At 39.5% G+C, this 24,252-nt stretch overlaps 1 protein-coding gene across 1 annotated transcript in view; it reads left to right on the top strand.

Annotated features, from left to right (window-relative positions):
* LOC149029158 (pleckstrin homology (PH) domain-containing protein) overlaps nucleotides 1-24,252 on the top strand; it is a 156,781-nt gene that overhangs the window by 61,977 nt on the left and 70,552 nt on the right. Inside the window, exons 25-29 of the mRNA XM_089140730.1 lie at nucleotides 10-357; nucleotides 447-578; nucleotides 12,510-12,623; nucleotides 12,722-12,906; nucleotides 13,021-13,129. Of these exons, the coding sequence (XP_088996856.1) occupies nucleotides 10-357; nucleotides 447-578; nucleotides 12,510-12,623; nucleotides 12,722-12,906; nucleotides 13,021-13,129 (888 nt within the window). The remainder of the gene's footprint in view (nucleotides 1-9; nucleotides 358-446; nucleotides 579-12,509; nucleotides 12,624-12,721; nucleotides 12,907-13,020; nucleotides 13,130-24,252) is intronic.

Genomic DNA, 24,252 nt, shown 5'->3' on the forward strand with positions numbered 1-24,252 from the left:
ATCTTGCAGGTAATGGTATCACTAGCTACATTGTCCTTTTTTTGTCGTAGGCCTACAATTCTTGCAGTTCTAGAATTTGTGAATGCTATCAACATTGAGGATGGAGCCTCTGGTCCCTTAGCTGAAACATCCTCGTCAACCAAAATAGAACAGAATAACTTTGAGGATGCTATGATTCTGGGTCAACCTTCAGCTACAACCCGAGAGCCTACCATTAAAGGATTGCTGGGGAAAGGGAAATCCAGAGTCATCTTTGATTTATCATTGAGTATGGCCCGGGCGGAGATATCATTAGTGAATGAAAATGGATCTAAACTTGCTACTCTATTGCAAAATAATTTGCGCACCGATATCAAGGTTGGCTGATATACACTTTTGGTTGTGTATTTGGTACTTTGATCTGTATTATGTACATTCATATTTGATTACTTCTTTTGTTTCTGAAGGTGTTCCCATCTTCTTTTAGCATAGAAGCTGCATTGGGAAATCTGAAAATAAGTGATGATAGCCTTCCTTGTGCCCATCCGTATTTCTGGGTCTGTGACATGAGGAATCCTGGGGGCAGTTCTTTTGTTGAGGTAGTCTCTTTACTCTCTTTCTTCTTCACTTTCTTGAATCCATTACATCATGTTATCAATTTCATAACTATCCCTTATTGTTTTTCTTTGGGATTGCCTCTATTACTTTCATATTTCCATGCATTTCCCCCTATTTTTCTGTTCCAAATTATTGGGAGTTTAAGTATATCAGAATGATTACTGGTAAGGTAGGCTCACTTGTCTTTCTTTTTAATTTTTTGGTTTGGCCAAAAGGCTCACTTACCTTGATAACACAATATGATGGTGCAGAATTGTGTAGGCAGAGGAATCGAAATTATGAACTGCTATGCAGAAAGATTGGATCGCCCTGCATTGACAAGCACCCTTACTGTATTCTGATGAAAGAGAAAGTTGGGGAATCTAATGGCTTGTCTCTCAAGAGTGCTCAACCATGTCCTATTCATAATAAGAGAAAGAGAGTAATTACAAGTAGACCCCCAAAACAGTACAAAATTGCAAATATATACCCTAAAACTCACATTACCACAAGGTGATGCATGGATTTAGAATCTTAGACTAGATCAACTTGCATGAAATTGAATGATAAACTTTATCGCCAAAACCCTTTGGTAAGAACATCAGTTAACTAATCACCAGATTGACAATGGGGAAATGACGGTCTTCTCGTTATACCCCACCCCCACTCCTGCAGGTTGCAGTGTTAGAAGGGCATTTTGGACATAGAAAAGAGCCCATTTAGCATGAACTCTTGATGGATTAGAGGCTGCAGGTTGAGTTCTATTAGGATTTCCAATCCTTTTGCTGTTGCTGGGGTAAGGCTTCGTAGGGAAATTGCCACTCGGATTCAGCTTGTGCGGAAGCCTTTGACTCTGGGTTCACCCCTTTTTTAGTTTCCTATTCTGATTGGGCTTGTTATGTGTTCCTATAAAAAAACTAGAAGGCATCGGATGCTCTCCACAAGTTTTTATGATGCTCCACAGCATATGGTGAGATCTTTTCCTGATTCTGAGTTCTAATTACAAGGTATGAGAGGTGGTTCAATAAGAGTGTAGAAAAATTTGTTCCGACCCTCCTCCAGGTTTTCTCTTCCTTACAGAAAGAGATTGCTGCCAAACAATTTGGATGTCCCTCCACTCCTTGCTGAAGGTGTGGCATCTATTGCTGCTTTGATGATTAAGACTATTTGATGATGTGAATTATGAATTAGGTTTTTCTGCTTTGATGAACAGCTTGGGTTTCCCTAAGAGGTACAACTTTTTCCTGTTGAACTAGGGTTGTCTGTCTAGTGGATTCAATAGTTTTTCATTTAGGAATTCTTTTCTGGGAAGTTCTCTTTTTTTTTTTTTTGGGGGGGGGGGGGGTGGGGTTGGAACAGAAGCTATATCCTTTCTGTGATGTGTTATTGGGGAAGTTTATAGTTGCTACTTTTTTTCTTGCTTCTCGTTTGAGGGTTTCCTCTTTCGGGAACTTTGTGTGGAGATAATTTGTCTAGTAATTCTGTTTTATCGGAAAATTATCCGGTCATTTTCAAGTAGTTTGGGGATAGTACTTATTTTTTAAGTTCAGGTTTTTGTAATTCCTGTTGCGTGCATTTGAATTGTGGTGCTTAAGATAAGCTTCCCAGTGATTGAGTTCAAAGTACAATTAACAGGGCACAAAAGCCTCGTATTGCTATTTTGGAGCACTAGCGTCTCTATAATTTCTTGGTTGATTTTCGGGCACCCCCTAGTTGTATGTGAGTTCCAGTAGTCAGTTTAGTCGGTTTGTGCATTGTTGCATCCGGCAGCCATTTATTTGTTTTGGGATCTAGCAGCACTTGATTCTTGGATGTGCTCCCATGCAATGGATTTCTTCTTCCTTTCCATGGTAAACCTGATTTGTCCTATTTTGAGTGGGTGGTTGCATTGCCAAAGTATTACATTCATTTCTATGGCTTGACCTGAGTCCCCTATTTTTGTATGTTTATTAAAAATTAAATTAGGAAAAGGTGGGGAGGGTGTGCACACAGAATCTAGGCCCAAATACCTAAAAAGGAAATGAAAGCACCTCAAATTTCACCTTGCAATATATGATCTACCGATGGATAACGAATCCCAAACTTTTCTGTAGAAGTCATTCAGATTGGCTTTTCTCTTTATTGTCAAGAAAACACAGTGCAGTCTCATGTTAGCATGAACGTGTACTATCCACTGTCAAGTATGAACTGATTTGCTTTTGTTTTCAAATTTATTGTCTAATATGTTTTCTGAGGTACGGAATGTCAGCCGGTTGTATTCACCCAAAAAAAAGAAAAGAAAAAGAAAAGATATTAGCAAGTGGTGTGGCATATTGAAAACCTGTGCCCAGGCCCCAGACACTGCTGCACCCAATGATGGATATGCTCACCTGAAGATGTGCAGACACCAGGTGTACAGTGGCCATTGTATGTGTATCTGTTTCTAAGTGCAGGTAAATGCTGTGCCACGTTACCGGTTAGGCTTGCTTTTCCTGTGTTCTTTAATGTGTATTTGAAAAAAGACTTTGAGCAACAATTTCTTGAGAGAAACGGGGTAGAGAGGTCATCTGTTTTGCTTAGAGTGAGATGGATCCAAATGTGATGTGATCAAGGTGCGAAATTTCACTGACACCAGCGAAATCCCGAAATGTCGGCGAAATTTCTCAGATGTTTGGTAGAGTTTTGGTGAGATTTTGCCCCCTAGTTTCGGGGGTATTTGACGTCATTTTGGCTTCATTTTTGTAGACTAACCTAATTTGAGGCTAATAAACACATTGGGAGTGTTCCTAAAACATCACCTAATGTGCTGTTGCGGATCAACACATGCTTGGCTGTCTACACGTTAAATTGTATGTCTTGAATGTGATTTTAAACCAATGTAAACATGCAAAGATGGAAGAGAACTTAGATATCTTCATTAACTTTCAAAAAAGAACAAAAGGACTAAAGTCTACAATTCATTGTACAACTAGTGAAGTAAGGTATATAGATACAAGATACAACAGACGTATACAAGTGCAGGCAATTACATAATAGTCATCCAATCATCTTAAAGCTTAATACCAAGTACTATGCCTAGGTGGATCCATCCCTTCTTGACTCTCCGTCACACCCATTGTGTACATCATCCTATCACCTAACCAATCTACATACGGGACCCGTGTCATTTCATACTAATGGTTGTTCAGATAGTCCTGAACTGCTACTCTGTAGCAATCATCTTCTGCCACCAAGAGAACTCCAATTTGAGGGAAGTGAGAATAAGGCCAAGGAAGATGATGCAGTGGTGTGGTGGTGGTGATATTGTTGGTGCTAGTGAGTTTTCATATGGTGGGTTTGCCATCTGAATATGGTCTCCGCAATTGATTCTGGCCTCGAGAGACCACGCTCATAATATCCGTCACTGTGCATATAGTGCGAACCACTGGAGGGGATACCCATACCCATATCGTAATGTCCATGAGGGGGAGCAACAACATAAAGACCAATAGCCCCAAGTGGATGTGGAGCCTATAGACTCATCCAATCTCATCTCATCACTCTTGCCACGCTTTTTGCAGGATCCAGACTTGAAGGATTTACGTAAGAACCATATGATCCATCATTATAACCACCTCTGTGCTGCTTCCTATGATCCCTCCCCTTCCAGCTGTAGGTCCTAGTACGACCACGCTGATGCTTACAACTTACCACCATGATCCTAATCTTGGGTGGGGCATGTGTGACATGAGTCTCTTTGGTGTATCTCAATGGCGGCTTTTATGTCTCTGGTAATGGAACATGCAAACGCTTCTGAAGTCCTCTACCACCACCTTCATCATCATCGTTAGAATCCCTCTGAGTTGGACTGGGATTGAGATTGGGAGCGCTATGTCATTCGGATAGTTGTCGTGCGTGCCAAAACTCATCACAGTAGCAGCTGCATCCTGTGCATGTGCTTTGCCATCTTGAGATGCCATGAACTCACACATCAACCCCCATGGCTCGAGCAAGCTTTGGGTCAGGCCTCCCTTTAGGCTGAACTAACACTGGCTCACCCCCTATCAATTAACCACTGAGTGAGGGGATCCATCTCCTCTGCACCCACTTTGAATACATCATCAAGGTCGATGTCATGCCGACTACTCTCAGTTAAGATATACAAATTTTATGGTGTAAACTCGGTGGCCCATCTCGGTGGGTTTTAAGGCCGCGATTGGGCTGAAATTTGGTATTTAGCATATTTAAGGCCTTTTGAAGACACTGGTGGCCTTATATTTATGAGAAAATAACCCTAAGTATGTCTTCTAAGTCGACCCTATGTGTAAAACTGAAATGCTGTGAAATGCAAGGTTAGACAACATGTAATGTATAGATATCAAGTAATTCAATTTATCAACTATCAAGTATCAAATATATTACACATTAAACTATCAAGTATCAAATACATTACACATTAAACTATCAAAGAACTTAAATGTCGTCAAAATTTTACAATCATAAAAAGTTTTAGACTTTTAGTAAGTCATAAATCATAATCCATAAGTTCACAATCACAAGAGTACAAGAGTAACAAGATTACAAGACAACAAGAGAATCACTCTACATTTTGCATCAACTGATTCTGAACGGTGGCCACATATGACTCCCAAGTCAACTCATCACTGTAATATGTCACATATTGGTTTATATGAACCGATATGTCTCAATGCCAGAATACTGGAGGAATAACTCCTATTGTTCGTGTTGTTGTTGAATATATGGGTAGGGGTTTCTAAACCAATCAGTCAACAACCCACCTTCACTCCCATATGTGTACTCTCCAGGTGTAGGGTCTTGTGGAATAGCATGATCTCCATAAGAAGAATACCCAGTGTAATTTGACCCGATGTTGGGATCCCCGTACAGGTACCCCGATGACTGCCAACTGGCCAAACTTTGTTGTTGTGAACCACTGTGACCATGATCTAGGCGCATGCTTCCCGTGTTCAATATAAGATTCTGCATGCTCGCATCGTCATTTGTTTGCCCTTGGTTTGATATGCTCTTTTTACTCCTAGTATAAGTCCGGGAGATAGGGGAATTGTGGCTTGCATATGTCGGTTGACTCGGACCTGGTGGAGGTGACTCCCTTTGTTGACCCTGACTTCCACTAGTAACACCACCAGCCTGACTGCCTCCAAGACTCGATGGCTGACTTTGGCCACTTGGCCCTTTGGTATCATTGGCATCATCTGAACTCCCACTATTAGACATCACCACAGTTGTTTCAAGTTGACCAAGTGGCTCCACAAATGGTACACTTGGTCCTGCTGATGTTGCTGCAGTAGTTTGATCCTCATCAAAAGACATGTGGTCAGCCATAGTATCTGAGCCCATCATAGCAGGAATGGTAGGATTCGGCTGGCCTCCTTGCCCATCCAGCATTGGGCCACCTCGATGCCTAACCCACTGATATATGACATCATCTTCCTCATCTGCGGGGGGCTCATGGAATATATCAGTTAACTCAATCGGTTCCCGATTTTCGTCATTTATATCATCTTGTATGTGCCCTACTCTCAATCTCATGTTGTAATGCACATACACTAAGTCCTCAAGCCTCTTACTCCCCAATCTGTTTCGTACCTTATTATGGATGAGCGAGAAGGTGCTCTAGTTCCTCTTGCAACCAGAGGATGAGCAAGTCTGGGAGAGTACTTTAATTGCTATGTCCTTGAGATTTGGCAAACTAGTTCCATATAGCACCCACCAATTAGCCGCATAACCAAATATAATAATGCATCAGGCAAAATCTTAATACTTATATAACTTATCAGTTATCACTTATAAAGTTATAGTAATGGACTATTTACCAGGATCATTTATTTACCTAATTGCAACAACAAAAGGCTTTCCAAAACTCCCAGAGGCATCCCTAACTCCCTGATCTGTACAACAAATTTTTAATTATATGCATAGTGCATTAATGCAAGAAGTTGAAGAAACAATTAAATAAATTCTCACCTCTCCATTAATTGTCCCTGGCATGACAGGATTTGGCACAAGCTTCGCCACCACGTCTTGCACCGCATTCATCAAATTTACATTAAGCCCTAGATCATTCTTGTAATGGTACTTTGGGTTGAGGTAGTAAGTTTGTATTGTGGAAATAAAAAATTTGGTTAGTGATTTGGTTGTTTACTTGCTTATAAATTATAGGTTATAACTTATAACAAATTAAGGATGTAAATTAAAGTATACAACAAAAACTTAAAGACTTAAAAGTGACTCACCAGCCAAGTGCAAAGGATGCATCAAGTGCTTTTCCCATCTATCATCGATGATCCTCTTGTAGGATTTAAGGAGCCAGGGGCAGCAGCTCTAACCAACTCTTTCATTTGCTAGAGGGCAACATATATGTGGGGCATTGTGGGCTTCTTCTCGGAATCCACCATCCTTAAAACAAACATAATAGGCTTTAAAAGGCCCACTGTCCTATTCAACTGCCTCCAAAAGGAATCATCAGCAATGGTTTGTTGGAATACTACTGCATGAGGATGGCTAGATCCACTCCAATTAACCACTCCTCACTTGCAAACATGTGCCTTAGACCCACCACTTTCTTTTGGAAGCTTTTCAAAGCTACATAGTTGGTGGCGAATTTAGTCAATCTAGGTTTGACTAGATCACCCTTACAGCGGTTCCTCATCATCTTCAGCATAAAACCATGGTTATAAATAAAATTACTAACCTTTCTAGCCCTGTTAACCACAACACTGATTGACTTTCTCTTCCCCAAGTCCTTCAACATAAGATTAATCGAGTGTGCTGCATATGGTGTCCAAAAGAGGTGGATCTTGCTGCTCTTCTTCTTCATTAACGTTTCACGAGCTTTTTTGAAGTTAGCATTGTTATCTTTGACAATTTGGATAACATTGCTTGGCCCTACCTTGAGGACCACTTGCCTAAGAAGCTTGTAAAGGTAGTCAGCATCTTTGATTTTATTTGAGGCATCCACTGACTTAAGGAAGGATGTCTTTCTATTGTAGCTCAGCATGAAATTAATGATGGACTATCTAGTAGGTCTAGTCCATCCATCAGCTATCACAGTAACACCATGTGTAGTCGATCTTTTCTTCAATGAACCAATGTATTCCTCCACCTCTTGCTTCACCTTTGGTAAATATTTATTCATTACTTCCCAAGTTGTTGGGCCTTTAACCCCTACACCTGCCCTAGCAGTTGCATTGATCATCCCCTCATGGTATGGTGTTTTGGCTACATTGGCTGCAATGTTGATGTAGAGCATGAATTTGCTATTCGCCAACCTAGCTTCCTCCTCCCTACTGCCTTCTCCACCTCTAGCAAGTGTATACGGAATGCTTCTTTGATAGGTGTCTTGATGCTTGAAGAGGGAAGGGTCTTGGTGAAATGTGGCATCATAATATGCAGTCTTCCTCCTCCTTTCAGTCTTCTCACTTCCATGAAAACTATGTTTAGGTGGCAGTGATGCCCTTGACCCCAAACCACCTACTCCTTTTGTTTGTTCATATTGCCTCACATTCTCCAAATGTAAGGACTGTCTGCTAGCATCCATTGGACCATTACAACCTTCATCTGTCTCCACTGGGCCAGTAACTCAATACCTATAACCCTCTTCCTCTCCTCATCGTCGTCTGACTCCTCATCAACATAGAAAAAAGGTCTACACAACATTGTATCCTCAACTTTCCTTCGCTTTTGTGCCATCTCCTTTTCTTGTCCCTTCCTTTAAAGTTGTTGCAATTGCTTTTTGCACTTCATAAGGAACCTTGGGACACTTGACAACATCTTTATAGCCACCAGCCAAATGTTGCTTTAATTTGGTTGAACCGCGAGAATTCAAGGTTTTAAGGCAATACTGGCATCAGGATTTTTTCTTGTCAGCAATCAGTGGATCCTCATGTTGCCAAGCAATGTCCTAAGTTCACTGCTAGTGCCGCCACTCCCACTAGTTGTCATTTAAGATACAAGTCTACAACACTGAAATACATACATGAATGTTCCCAAATAATCATTAGAATAATTTTTAGATAAATAAAAGCATGTAAAAATAATTTATAAAACAACAAAACACACACTTTGTTCTAAGATAACATATCTACAATGCTCACACAGACATGTTTGTATTTTTAAAAACTACATAATATGAGCATCATTAAAAAAAAAACAGATATTTTTTTTTAAGAAAATATTATTTTTCATCATTATTTTATGTAAAAACAATTTACAAAACAACCAAACACACACTTTGTTCTAAGATAACATATATACAATACTCAAACAGACATGTTTGTATTTTTAAAATAAACTACCTAATATGAGCATCATTTAAAATTTTTTTTTTTTAATAAAATATTATTTTTCAGAATTTTTTTATTTAATTATTTAAATAAAAAATAAATACAAAAAGCATGATAATCAAAACATAAATACATGGGGTTGTAGCCATCTCAATGTAGTTTAACATAAGTGATAATCACATTCATATCATAAGTATTTTTTATATTTCTTAATTTTAATTTTTTTAGATAATATATTTTTTAAATACGAAAATTCAAATAATAAATTAATAACAAACATTAAATTTGTTTCCATGAAAGTGTAGATCAGAGCTAGTAGATCAACATATATTTATACTAGATTTACACACTCATTGTAGAACATTCTATTTGAAAAAAATTCAAATTTGGGGGCAAATCTTACTTTTGTTGAAGGTCTAGTTGAAATAGGCTTGAATGATGATAATTTGATGTTTTAGATGTGTTAAGGATTTTAAGAAGTTGAATCCCCAACAAATTCCAACCAAAAGTCAAGTTTCCGTCAAGTTTTGAGGGTTGTAGTGAGAGAGAGGCAAGATATGCCTCTCTCGAGCGAGATAGGGGGTTTTAAAAACCCCTGAACCAGGTGGTTGGACCAGAGATGGCGAGATCTCCTATCTCTCAGATCTCGTCTCTCCTCTCGTCTCGCTATCTCAAAATAGCGAGATATCTTGCGAGATCTCCCACCATGCCCCTCCCCCCAGATTTAAATGCTTCAGCCCCAAATCCAGATGCTATAGTCCTTGTAGACCTATAGGGACCAGTTCCTGCAGCTCTAGCTTTAGCCCTTTCCTGCTCCTAATAGTGCATCTCCCTGCTCTCTGCCATCGCACGCCTCAAGTTCCTCTCATCTTAATCTCTCCCCAAGTTAATAGGATCAATATCCCGATTATAATCAAAATCAACTCTGTATAATGATGGTCCTCGCACCACATCATCTAGTGCTCTGTTCACTCTCTTCTCCTGTTTCTTCTTCCCTTTCACTTTCTCTAACTCCTCCCTTCACTATATCTGCATGGGCCTCTGTGTATATGATCACATCCTTCGATCTTGGTGATGTGAGCCTTGAACCTGCTGTTGTCACCTGAGTTCAACTTCTTCCCATAGAAATTACATTGTGTTTTATTCTTGTTTCCATCAATAGCCACAAAGTATTGCCATGCTGAGTCAACACTTTTTCTTGTTTGTCTCTGTGGTTGTGGCTGTCCCTAGCCTTGTTGTCCACCCTATGAACCAGATCCCTTTTGACTCCCACTAGCAGACATGATAATTGTTGCATTCAAAAAGGTTGCAAAGTCATTGTACAACACCAAATTAATTTTCTACATACAAAGAAACAATTATGTGCCTAGCTAACAATTTTCCCCTTGCCCATGCATTTTTTTTTTAAATATAAATAAATTTTTAAAATTTTTCGGCAAGAAAATAGGTTGCCCATACCAAAATCGGTGATGAAACCACATGGGCAACACTTCAAAAGCACATATATAGCTATTCTATAATTTTCAAAACCCTTTTCCCTATTTTTTTCATAATATTTATATTTTCTATTAATATTTTAATAATTTTTCTAAAATAAAATAATTATTTATTAGGTGAAAAAATATTTCTACTCCGTGAATTTATAGATTGGCTCATAGAGTTCCACATATGTTTTTCCCATCACCATATAAGACATATCATATAAAAAGTAAGCATATTTAGTGTAGGAAAATACAATTTTTTACGCCCGAAAATAAAAAAGTAAATTACTTTGTAAAAATATTCCTAAATTGTGAGCTCATAGATCGGCCCACAGTTTTCAACATACTTTAATTTTATAACCATCTAACAACATTGTAGCATGCATTTTGTAGAAAAATAGTTTGGAGAACAATGGTTACGTCTAAAATGAAAAAACTTCAAGATCTGTGTGAAACCCACTTGATTGATGCAAAGAACGCGAATGTTTGCATGAATGAAGCGAGATTGACCCCCAAATGTCCAAGATCAAACAAAAAACAACAAGAATCAAACTTGAAATGGGAGAGAGAAGCTTTGAAGGAAGAAACAAAATTTTGTCGACATGTTGCCTTTATAGGCAAAATGTCGCGTGACTATTGCAAGAAAAAAGAAAAATGGGCAATATTTTGACCACTGGGTGAAATATCGCCAAAATGTTTGACATTTCGGAAAAAAATGTGATCTCATGGTTGGTCCATTTCATGTCGCCCTCTAGCAAAACACTGAAATATCACCAAGTATTGGCAATCTTTCGGCAATTTTTTTTACCATGGATGCGATAACAATGCTAGTCCTTTTGCTTTTCAAGTAAATGTGAAACTCAAAGTCTACAAGGAACCCCATGGCTCCACCAAAAGATAAGTTGGATTGTAATAAAACCTAGAAACCAAGTTAAAGAATAACCATTCATCTCTCTCAAATCATCACTCCAAGCAGCAGTTATCTTTCTGAAGCCATGTTATGTCTAAAGAATCTACTGTCCTTTGAGTTTGGGCTCCCAGGCAATTTTCCGTCCAAGATGCTTTATGACTTTTTCTGCATTAAATGCTGTAAAACTAAAATATTTTCTGGATGATTAAAAAATAACCAAACAAAGAAAAGTTCTTTCTTTTTGGGGGGCAGGGAGGTTGGTGTTAGGGATGGGGGGGGGGGGAGAGAGAGCGGACAACCCACAAACTGAATATGAACCTTGTCTTTACAAATAAGCAAGCAGAGGCGAGAAAGAAGTAAGGGGAATTCCAATTAACCACAACATCTTAAAAGCACATGAATCATGATATAAAGAAGCCAAAAAGATGCATGGAAACACACTAATCACAACATTCACAACGAGTTCTCTCAGCACTGGATATGACTGGATATCCATACTTCAGAGGGAAAACCATATCATTACTGGGGTGAGAAATCTCTAGCTGGCACTGCTTCTTGGAATATGTTGGGCAATGAATAGGGCTTTGTTATGGACTTATGGTTGGCATTATGGTTAAGATTCCGATGTGGATCTACTCTCTAATACCATGTGGAGAATTTATTTGTTGCTTGTGACTTATTGATCTCTGCCTCGACTTATAATAGGTTAGAGAACATTCTAGAATATGTTTGAATACTGAAATACCCTTGAGACAAAGCTGCCCTTGGATCCATATTATAGCAGGTATTACGTTGATATATAACAAAAGCACCAAACTATACAGTTTGGGAACCATTAAAAAGAATTTTACAGAATGGATGGAGTAAGTGCCACAATTAACTTCTAGCAGCCCCCACTTTCTGCTATATTTGGATCTTGGCAAATTTTTTTTTCCATGATGGTCAAGTAAAAATTGCACAGAGTGGCTTCATTTGCGAAAGGATATTTCCTTGTTACATTTGAAAATGTTACCCTTTATGTTCTAGACTCGTTCTCATTCATGCCTTGTACCTTGTTGCTCATATGTAAAGCGAATAAATCATGATGTTCAACGAGTTTCCTTTTTTTGTTTTTTATGGGTGCTAATGATGGCTGCTGTTTTTACCAAGGGTTGAACCTTTGGTCTCAAGGTTGAGAATAGATGAGAGAAACCATTGAGATACCAAAGAGTTTTGTAAGACTTTCATTTAAATATCAAAATATTTCCTGTTGATGCGCAGTTGGTCTTCTGTTCGTTCAGCATTGATGATGATGATTACAGTGGTTATGATTATAGCCTCTTTGGGCAACTCTCAGAAGTACGAATCATATATTTGAATCGCTTTGTGCAGGAGGTAATCAACTTTGAGTTTGATACTTATTCTTGTCATCACACTCCTATCCTGATACTATCCTGATACTTTTTTTTTTGGCAAATAAATTTGAATTGTAGGTTGTTAGTTATTTCATGGGCCTTGTCCCTAACAATTCTGGTGGTGTTGTGCAACTGAAAGATCAAGTTACCAACTCTGAAAAATGGTTCACTACAAGTGAAATTGAAGGATCACCTGCTCTAAAATTGAATCTTTCACTTACAAAGCCTGTGATCATGATGCCTCGGAGAACAGACAGTCTTGAGTAAGTTGATGTCCTTGGCTTTTGGCATTTGTGTCAGGGTTGTTTTGATAACTTTTTTAATTTAACCTTCATGATCACCATTTTCTGTCATCCCCGCCCCTCTTCCGTTGGCAGTTACCTGGAGCTAGATGTGGTCCACATAACTGTCCAAAATAAATTTTACTGGCTTTTTGGCAGCAAAAATGAAATGGGTGCTGTCCATCTGGAAATACTAGATGTCCAGGTAAATTTGTGTGTAACTGAAATACAAACCTGTATTATATTTGTTTTGTTTTTCTTCTTTTTCTATTTTAGTGCAAACCTATACTAGAAGATAAGTAACTTGAAATATTATTCTGCACGTAGTGAAGTCTTGCAATTTCTGTTTAACCTTCAAGTGATGGAATTGTTGAAGCTTGTTTCTCACTGTATGCAGCTGCCTCTGGTTGCAAAATTTTGAATGCAGTGGTGTAGAGAGTACTTATTGCACTAATGAGTGAATGGGTGATAATTGTCACACTAAACCTACTAAATTGGATCTGGTATTGTAAGTTTTGTAGACTTCCGAGGTGTTGAAAGCATTTTTAGATTATGAAGTCTGAAATTCGGCCAACCTTGACCATGTAGAGCTTTTTTAGTTTTGAGTCTTCCATGAGCATCTTTGAATCAATTAAGACCAGCACAACCAGTTATGCTAGTTCTGTGGTCGGTTATGGTCCATGACCCGATGCTACCTATTGAAGGGTAGTGACAGACCATGTGGATCGCTTTATCTGTACTATGTTATGGCCTGCTTATGCCTAGTATTTTGAGTACTCCTTAACCTACACATACTTGTATATTGAATTTTACTTTTTGTACTTGTTGAATTTTAATGAAAATTTTAGTATAGTCTTGCATGGTATCCATATTTACGTTTGTGCAAATGCATGTTCTAGACATTGAGTTTAGTCTACGTACAGCCATGCATGTGGTGATCAAGAACACGACTTTGGGTTAGGTCTCAGGAAAAAATAATACTTCCATCGTGTTTATTAGCCTCAAATAAGGCTGGACACTGAAAACCAGCCCGAAAAACACAAAAAACCCACCTAATTCTACCACTAAAATTTGAAAAGAAATGAAAGTTTCCCAAAATTTCAGCAAAATTTCAGTGTTTCAACCATGTCGTGTAGGATCTAGATGGCGGGATGAACTGAAATTTTAGACCATGGTCACTATACATCTTCATTGGAGAATCTGCAGGTAATCCCAGCTCTCAACGTAAGGATTCAATCCATATCTATTGAAAGAAATGATTGTGGTGAATGGCTTATTGATCAATGATCTCAAGCCCTCTATTTATAATTAAGAGGAAAGTAGACTATTACAAGGAATAGAATTTTACATGAATACAAACTTTATTTTTAACTCCTATACAAACTCTAATTTAACTCCTAATAGAATCCAACACTCCCCCTCAAGTTGAGGCATAGATATTAGTCATGCCCAACTTGCCTACAATAGGGAGGAAGTCTCTTTCTTTGAAACCCTTAGTGAAAATATCTACTACTTGGTCTCCAGATCTTACAAAAGGCATGCAGATAAGCCCTTGTTTCAACTTTCCTTTGACAAAAAACCTGTCAATTTCAATGTGCTTAGTTCGATCATGTTGCACCGGATTATTAGCAATACTAATAGCAGCCTTGTTGTCACAATATAACATCATAGGGTTTGGAACTTGGACTCCAACATCTTGCAGCAAGCTTTTCAACCATAGTAGCTCACAAACTCCACGAACCATAGCTTTATATTCAGCTTCGGTACTAGATAAAGCTACAACTTTTGTTTCTTACTTCTCCAAGTAACTAGATTACCTACAACAAAGGTACAATAACCTGAAATTGACTTCCTGTCTGGAGATCCAGCCTAGTCTGCATCAATGTATGCTTCTACTTTTAGATTATCAATGGGTGAAAAAAATATTCCTTTTCCAGGAGTTCCCTTTAAATACTGTAGTATTCTGGTAACAACCTTCATATAAGCTAAATATGAATCATACATGAATTGGCTCACTATATCTACAGCATAAGCGATGTCTGGCCTGGTGTGGGACAAGTAAATAAGCTTCCCTACCAGCCTTTGGTATCTTCCTTTGTCCACTGGTTCTCCCTCTTTTTCTTTAAATTTAGCTCCAACTTCAATAGGGGTATCAACTGCTTTACATGCCAACATTCCCACTTTTGATAATAGATCTAGGACATACTTTCTTTGGGATAGGAATATACCTTTATTTGATCGACCTACCTTAATCCCTAAAAAATACTGTAACTTCCTTATATCTTTAATTTCAAATTCTCCTGCAAGAAAGTCCTTCAACTTTTGAATTTCTTCACCATCATTCCCTATGATGACAATATCGTCTACATAGACAATGAGAAGTGTGATGTTAGTACCTGATTTCTTGACAAATAATGTATAATCAGCATTGCTTTGCTTGTACCCAATAGAAGTCATTGTCTTCAGGAGGCATCCTAACCAGCATCTAGGAGACTATTTTAACCCATAAATTGACCTCTTCAACCGACAAACTTTTTCTACAGTATTGTCATCGGAGAAACCATGTGGGATTTCCATATAGACTTCTTCTGCTAACTCCCCATGTAAGAAGGCATTTTTTACGTCTAGTTGGTGCAAGTTCCAGTCTTTGTTCACAGCTACAGACAACAAAACTCTCACAGTGTTTAGTTTCGCAACAGGGGCAAAGGTCTCCTGATAATCAATCCCATAGGTCTGGGTAAATCCCTTTGCAACTAGTCTAGCTTTCAACTTGTTGACTGATCCATCCATATTTTGTTTAACCACAAATACCCATTTGCAGCCCATTGGTTTTTTTCCTAGAGGAAGTGTAACCAGCTCCCAAGTGTCATTTTTTTTTCATTGTCTGCATTTCCTCTACCATAGCTGCCTTCCATCTCTTATCAGCATAGGCTTCCTGCCAACTTTTAGGAACAGATATAGATGACAGTAAAAACACAGTAGGAGTCAGACAAGGAGTTATAAGAAACATATTTAGCTATGGGATGTTGAGTACAAGATCTGACCCCTTTTTTAACAGGCAATAGGAAGATCGAAGAAGATACATTAAGGGGAATAGTAGAATCTGATTCTGGAGCAGAAGACTGAAGTGGTAACGTATCACCTTTCTCCACCTGCTTTAGCCGATTGTATTTCTTCCTCTGATAAGTCTGTACCTCCTTATTTGGTCAATCGGGTTTTGAAAGACCTCAATAATGTGTCTCACAGGAGTGGTCTCCCCCTGGCTAGGTTCTTCATATGGTTTAGAAATTGAAGGTGGAGGATTAGAGTCTTCAGTTATACTGGCCGAAGTTTCCCCCTGGTCTGGAAACTCTTTTGGGACTCTTAAGTTGTGTTGGTGTGTGATAGGAAGATCTAGAGTCGAAAAGAACACCTCTCCTCTAGGACTCTCCCCCTGGAGAGGTGTATGGTAAGGGCAAAACTCATAAAAAATTAAATCCATGGATACAATGATTTTCTTGGAAGGAGGATGATAACATTTGTACCCTTTCTGAGTAGCAGAATACCCCAAAAATATGCAGCATAGGCCGCGGGGAGCCAGCTTACTCTGGTGGGCTGTGATTCTGGCATAACACATGCATCCAAAAACCTTTGGGGGAATAACAAAAGAAGAGGCTCCCTGAAGAATCTCATTAGGACATTTAAAACCAAGTATTCTACTAGGCATCCTATTCATAAGGTAAGAAGTAGTGAGTATAGCATCACTCCAGTATTTATCAAGTACAATCATAGCAATCATAATGGAACGGGCTATCTCTAAGAGATGCCGATTTGTCCTTTCGGCAACCCCATTTTGGGCAGCCGTATCAATGCAACTGGTTTGATGTATTATGCCAGAGTCAGAGAGATATCTTTGAAATTCACCATCAATATACTCTGTGCCATTGTCATTGCGAAGGATCTTCACAATGGCATTGAACTGAGTTTTAATCATATTATGAATCACGAAAACCTCATTTTTTTGTTTTAATAGATAAATCCATGTAGAACGAGAATGACAATCAATAAAAGTAACAAAGTACCTATGGCCAGTAATAGACACACGTTGACAGGGACCCCACAGATCAATATGAATTAGCATAAAAGGAATAGGTTTTCTATTATGAGGAGAAGGTAAATAAGTAGAACGAGTTTGCTTTGCAAAAATGCAGGCTTCACAAAAAAATTATCCTTATTACAAGAAGAAACCAAATCAGGAAATATTTCTTAAAAGTTTCTAGAGGGGGATGACCTACAGTGCCACTGATGAAGATCTGATATTACCGAATGGACTGGATTAGAAGATGTAGTCAAAGCAGAAGTAGATCCTCCAATTGACTCGAGCAAATAAAGTCCATTGTCTAGTTTACCACGTCCAATCTCCTTCCCCGTGACCAGATCCTGGAAGACACAGTAAGATGGGAAAAAAGTCACTTTACAATTCAAGTCATGTGTAAGACTACTGATAGAGAGTAAGTTAGTAGAGAAAGAGGGAACATGTAAAACTTTTGACAAAGAAAGTGATGGAGAATGCTGAATGGTCCCTTTTCCAACAATGGAAGAAAGGAGCCATCAGCAATTCGAACTTTATCCTTTCCAGAAGTTGGAGAATATTGTAAAAAAGAGGTGGATAAACCTGTCATATGATCTGTGGCTCTTGTATCAATGATCCAAGGAGTAGAAACTGAAAAAGCGTGAAAGCCTGTAAAAGTTTACCTGAAGTAGCAAGGTAGAAGTTGGTATGGGTAGTAGAGGAAGCAGTTTTCAAAGCTGTACTGGCAGTAGAAGACTGCATAATACGTCGCAAAGTAGCGAACTCCTCTTGTGAAAAACCAACGTCTATAGAGGGTGTGGTGGAAATTGTCTCAGAGAGATTAGCTTTTGTGCGCGTTTTTGCTCAAAATCAGCAGGCTTCCCATGCAGTTTCCAACAATTTGCCTTGGTATGATATGGTTTGTGACAGTGCTCACACTTGGTAATCTCCTTAACCAGATTAGATTTAGTGTGATAAGACTGTAAGGCTGATTTCTCCATAATAGGAGTATGAAGCATGGTTAATCAACGACTTTCCTCACACTGAACAAGAGCATAAGACTGTTCTAGTGTAGGAAAGGGAGAACGACTTAAAACTTGCACTCTGATCTGATCGTACTCCACATTCAAACCTGCTAAGAAGTCATATACCCGAATCTTATTAATGTGCTTCCTATAAGTATCACATCATCTGGGTTCGTGGGATGATAATCCCCATAATTATCCAACTCCTGCCAAAGAGAGCGCAACTCAGCATAATAGTGGGCCACAGTCAATTCCTTTTGGGTAGTCTCATGAAGCTTCTTTCGTAACTTATAAACCTGTGCATCATTCCCCAACTGTCCATAGGTTTCAGTAGTAGCCTTCCAGATTTGGGTTGCAGTATCAAGTAATAGATAACCCCGGGCAATATTTGGATGCATGAAATTCAAAAGGAATGACATATAAGGGAGTCATTTGAGATCCATTTATCTTGTAAAACACATGCAGTAGTGGGTTTGATAGTGGTGCCCGTAATGTATCCAACTAGTCCTCTTTCAGCAATAGTCAGGTAAGCGAGGCGAGACCAGATCAAATAATTTGTTCCATCAAATCTCACGGAAAGAGAATGAAGAGTGGGGTAATGTTCGGAGCTAGTGGGAGCAGGAGTACCATCAATAGTTGTCATGTTGACAAAACAATTCACTTTTTTTTTTTTTGGCTAATAGAAAAAAAAATCTGGTCTGGTCTATAGGTGTTTGGCTAGTAGAACCAAAAAAATATGGTCCTGTCTACTGGTTTTTTTTTTTTTTGGCTAATAGAACCAGAGACAAAAGGAAAAAATATGGTTCTGGTCTGGTCTATTTCATACGATGGGTTTTGGCTGAAAAGAATGTGTTGGACAATGAACCAAGAACTGAACCAAAAAATCAACCAACTAATTCAATAACCAATCAACTTATCTTCTTCCTCAAACCTGGAATAGGGATGCAAGCAGACGATGGCAATGGGGATGCAAGCAGGCGACGGCGACGGAATCAGACGATGATGGTGATGCTACCCTTGCTCTGCGATTTTGTACAGAACTATTTGTGTTGCGCACGATTGGAGCGATTGAGAAGATGATCCAGCAGCAGTAGTAGCAGGGTCTTTGCGTCTGCTGTTTCGCCTCCTTTTTTTCTGTCAATTGCACAGGAAGCAGCGGCGGTAACTGGAAGCAGCAGGCATTAGCAGCAGTGGCGTTAGTAGCAGCGGTGGCAACAGGAAGCAGCAGCGGCGATAATATGAAGCGTGGCTCTTCTTCTCTCTTTTTTTTTCTTCTTCCTGTTCTTCGTTTGCAACAGAAAAGATAGTGCAGCGGTAGTAACTGAAGAACGATGGTGACCCAATTGCGATGGGTTTGAAAGAGAGAAAAAAAGAAAGAAGAGAGAAGAAGAAAAAAAATCCTAATCGAATTTAGGCTCTGATGCCATGTTGAAAGAAACGATTGTGGTGAATGGCTTATTGATCAATGATCTGAAGCCCTCTATTTATAATTAAGAGGAAAGTAGACTATTACAAGGAATAGAATTTTACATGAATACAAACTCTATTTTTAACTCCTATACAAACTCTAATTTAACTCCTAATAGAATCCAATAATATCTATTCAGCTGCAGTATGAGCTATGGCTCTAAATTCAGCTTTAGCACTAGATTTGGCAATAGTAGTTTTACTTTTTACTCTGCCAAGTGACAAAAGTTCCATAGTAGTACGAGTACTGGATGAAAGCTGCCTATAGTAGTACTCTAAATACTAGATGAAAGTTGCCCATGACTTATGCCTAAAGTGCTCCTTGAACTGATTTATTTTGTTTTTATAGGTGTGATCATCAACATAATATAGATACCCCATCCTACGAAATGTGTCATGGGGGTTAATACTCTCTACGACACCCACTCTCAGAATTGTCCTAGCTGGATGTGATGGTAGTGGTAGTGTGGTACTACTGCTACTGGAACTAGAACTGATGGAACTCCAAAGATGGAGTGCACCAATGATGCCCCCCCCCAAGGCTCCATCACTATACTGCATAATGCTTCTGTCATCATAAGAATAAGTAGATGACCCCCCAACTCCAACATATGCTCCCCCGTATCCATATTAAATCATGGATCGTATCCATAGCCATAATAAGCCCCGTATGGTGCAAACCCGACTCCCTATGGCACTATCCAAGGTTTGGGAAGACGCGAATGATGATGGTCTCCAATGTCTAGTTCCTTTAGGCTTTCTTAAGCTTATGGATCATGTGGAGCCTACCAAGCTAGCCACATCCATTTGAGAATTGTCATCATGAGGTCCACATTTGCGATCATTACAACGACTATATATACAATGGTGATTCTTGTGGCGTAGGCTAAATTGGCGGATGCCGAGTCTCCCTTGTAGATGTCAATGCCGGCTGTCACACCCCACCCGTCGGTCTCGGTTACCCGCCCGACAACCCGTGGGTGCGATCCGTCACAAGATCCAAGGTTTTAGTCTATCAACAATATTTAAGACAAATACAGATAATCATGAGCAAGAATATCCAATAACTAAATTAAATGAATTACAGAAGCCCAAAATGCTCCAATAACAAAGGAAAGAAAATAAAGAATAATGAATAAGTCAAAAATGAGGGCAGCGGAATAAAAGTGTTTAAATTAGTTTCTCTCCAATTTGTTTCTCTAAGTCAATGAACTTAGATTCCAGTTTAATGAGGTGAGGGGCTCTCCAATTCTTCTCCAGTCTCAGTGCGAACTGCTTGACCACCTTTCGTCTCTGACCATCAACCGGTGCGATAAGCGCACTCCATGCACCCGCAGGAACTCCCGCACATGCCATTTCCATCTCCCACTGGCGGTGCCACATCTTCTTCAAACGGAATGGTTCCTTCATAGGGAACCAGCCCATCTTCAGATACAAATCCTTCTTCTGTATAGGCTAAAAACATACAAAGAATAAAGGAATGAGTTCTAAAGAACTCGAAGAAACAATCATATATCTCATCCATCATCCAAAAATGCCATGATACAACAGTAATATGAATGAATGCAAAACATGAATGATGCTATGATTTCTAACTATGCAAGTCTCTAATAGCTGACATGCTTTAAGATAAACACCAGCCCTCCTCTGGGTAAGTCTCATCACTCTGATCCGGCAAGGACTGGTTACCTCTGTAGGGATCCAGGGAAAAAGGGAAAGTCCACACCTAGCTCACAAACCATGGTTAGGGGTTAAGTCCACACTCTCTCACCACGACCATTGGTAATGAGTACTGGCGCATGTCCGGGGTTTCTAATCCAATGCAAGGTCATAATGGTTACATGTCTACATGAAGTCCAGATACATCCCCTATGGCACCGACCAACTCGGTTCAGTATCCTTCGCAACCTAGGAGTAAGAATCCTCACGGACTGGCTACCTCTGTTGGACTCTACTCCATAACCCTATGGTCATCCACATATCATTGGGGCGGATGCTCTCATGATTCCTCCCGACACCCGGTCCGGTCCTTGGACATCCATGAGCCCAACCCTAACATATGCAACCCTACCATTTCATGACCAACAGTGGACCACCAAGTCACATCACTGTCATCACGGGTCACTCGGTTTCAATTCCCCTACCGAAAGGGTAGTAGCATGTGGGGTACCTAGCCATGCAATCTAGACTCATCCTAACAATGTCATCAATTAATCATGACAAGATCTTTGAAGGCATCAAGCAGGCATGTGTCCCATTCCACATGACCTCCCGATAACATCAGCCAAGATATCCCAAAAGGAATACCCCAACTATCATAATCATATACCAACTATCACCATCTCATAACAATCACAAACCCATAAAGTAAATATGAAATCAAAGTAAACAGCAGTAGTATAACAGCATTATATATGAAACTACAGCAGTTTATATTGGTACAGATTAAGAATAACAATTACTAAATCAACATGCTGAAGTATACATAAATAGATAAGATAGATTGTCCTTACTTGCATATACTGAAACGTCCGTAAAATGGAATCCAAAGAATTATTAGTAGACTTTTCTTTTAAACAAGAATCACCTAAACACGGGGTTATTAGAATATATAAGTCACATAAACCAAATTGAATCAAAACCGAAATCTATTTGGTTACTGTTTACCAGCCGGTCGCTTGTGCCGGTCGCTTAGGTTAAGCGACCGCCACTAGTGACCGCCCCAAAAACAGTGAGCTTCAATCCGAAACTCAAGCTTCTGATTACTCGATTTCAATCCGGTTTTCGAGTAATCTCATCCTAAGTCTCGAATTAAACACTCCCTAAGCCAAAAGGGTAAGAGAAAACAATCCCCTACCATCAGTGGATTATCCCTAACCCTCTCCTTGATTGGATTTACCATCTCACAGAAGCAGGGTTCCGTTTATGGTTATTCCATCTCATGTAGATTAAAAAAAAGGGTAAAGAATAACCAAGGGGTAATCACAGTGACGAGGGAAAAAGGGTAAAACCAAACTAACGGAGATAAGAGAGTAGAGAACGAAGGGTTAGTTCAATACCTCACACCGTAAAGCCGAGAAGAAGAGAACCGATCCTCCAAACCACTGTCAGTACTCCAGAGACTCTTTCGGATCTTCCCCGCAGCCGTCTTAACTCCCAAATAAGAAATAACGAATAAAGTAATCGTTAATGAGACGGAGTTGCCTTTTATAGAAGTCTCTGGGGCAAAATAGGGCAAAATCCCAGCAACAGACCGGGCGGTCGCTTGGGCCGGTCGCTTAGGTTAAGCGACCGCCACTAGTAACCGCCCCCATGTAATTTGCCATACAAGGGTGCTTTTACTAGGGGGTTGATACCCAAGGTCAACCTAGCCCTAAATAAGAGATGGGGGAGATCTTACCTTCATTCCGGACATCTCTGAACGACACTTGACTTCCAGAATTTCCCACGCCAGCCAAGGCAGGCTTTTCGGACATAGGATCCAGATCCATGGGTCCTGGATATGGATCATGGGCTTCAATCCGGATACTCCACAAGTTCACCCGACTAGACCTTCGGGTTCTCGGACCTGGAATACGGATCTCGGGTTAGAAATACGGGGGGTATTACACCGGCAGTGCTACTGTACCTCCTCATGCTGTGGCTGAGAACTTGCTCTGTGGCTACTGCTGGCTTAGTGGCATTATTGATAGTGTTGGAAAACTCTAGGTTATCTTCATTCCTCATCGATGCATTGGGGTGTGGCACCAATGGATGGGTGGGCTCTATACGCACTCTTCCCTTCGTGGCTAAGAACCCTCCACGTCAACCCCCATCTCCTGTGTGATATGTTTACTGAGATGACCTCCTTCATTCAACTACCTCTTCTCTATCCCTGACAAACTCAAGTTAGGGGTTCTCATCGTCATCCTCCACCTCAAATATGTCAGACAACTTGATCAAGTTGTTATCTCTCTCGATTCCCTATCTAATGTTATCCTCCCTCACTCTTATATTATAGTGCACATAGAGAAGGTCCTCTAGCCTCTTCACACTTGATGGTTTGTGCCTCTTCAAGTGAATGAGGTTGAAACTGCTTCAGTTCACCTCACACCTAGTGGTAGAACATTTCGGCCACCACTCAGCTATAACAAACATATGGAATTCAATTAATATGGCCATAGTGTCATACATAACTTAAGTAACTAACTAAAATATTGGATATAATGACATGTCGGGATTTTGATTAACCCCTAGCAGTGGTTTCATGTGTCGGTTTTGCCATAGAGCAATTGAAACTCCCAATGGTATCCCTGATTGACTTCATCTAATATAAACAATAATTAGGTTAGCATGAATTATGAAATGAAATAATTAACCTAAGTCACTAACTACTAGATGCTAGTGCTCTCACAAATCACAATCTCATCTGATTTGATGCTTTTGGTTGTTTGGAAAGATCTGGTTCCGTCCTCTGTGCACTATAGTTTTGATAACACTTATCGAATTTACCAAGTTTTGTTGAAATGTTGTTCTCTAGAAAAGATCAGTTATTGTAATAAAAAGTATTGATCTATTGCTTCATTTCTTTTGATTATATAGCTTTATTGTAGTTTATCAATTTGTTGACTGTATTAATATGCTAATGACGGGAAAGAAAGACCCTTGAGTCAAAACTTCCATATTGACTTCTCTACCTCCAGTCAGCTCACCATGAGTCTAGTGACCTGTTAAATTGATTTGAGGAATTTTATATTTCTCTGCCCCTTTCTGTTTCAATTTTCATGCTCTTAACGATTTGAGTTA

Source organism: Hakea prostrata, chromosome 1 (genome assembly GCF_041222555.1).
Source record: "Hakea prostrata isolate BN-2017 chromosome 1, UWA_Hpros_2, whole genome shotgun sequence".
Classification (NCBI taxonomy): domain Eukaryota; kingdom Viridiplantae; phylum Streptophyta; class Magnoliopsida; order Proteales; family Proteaceae; genus Hakea; species Hakea prostrata.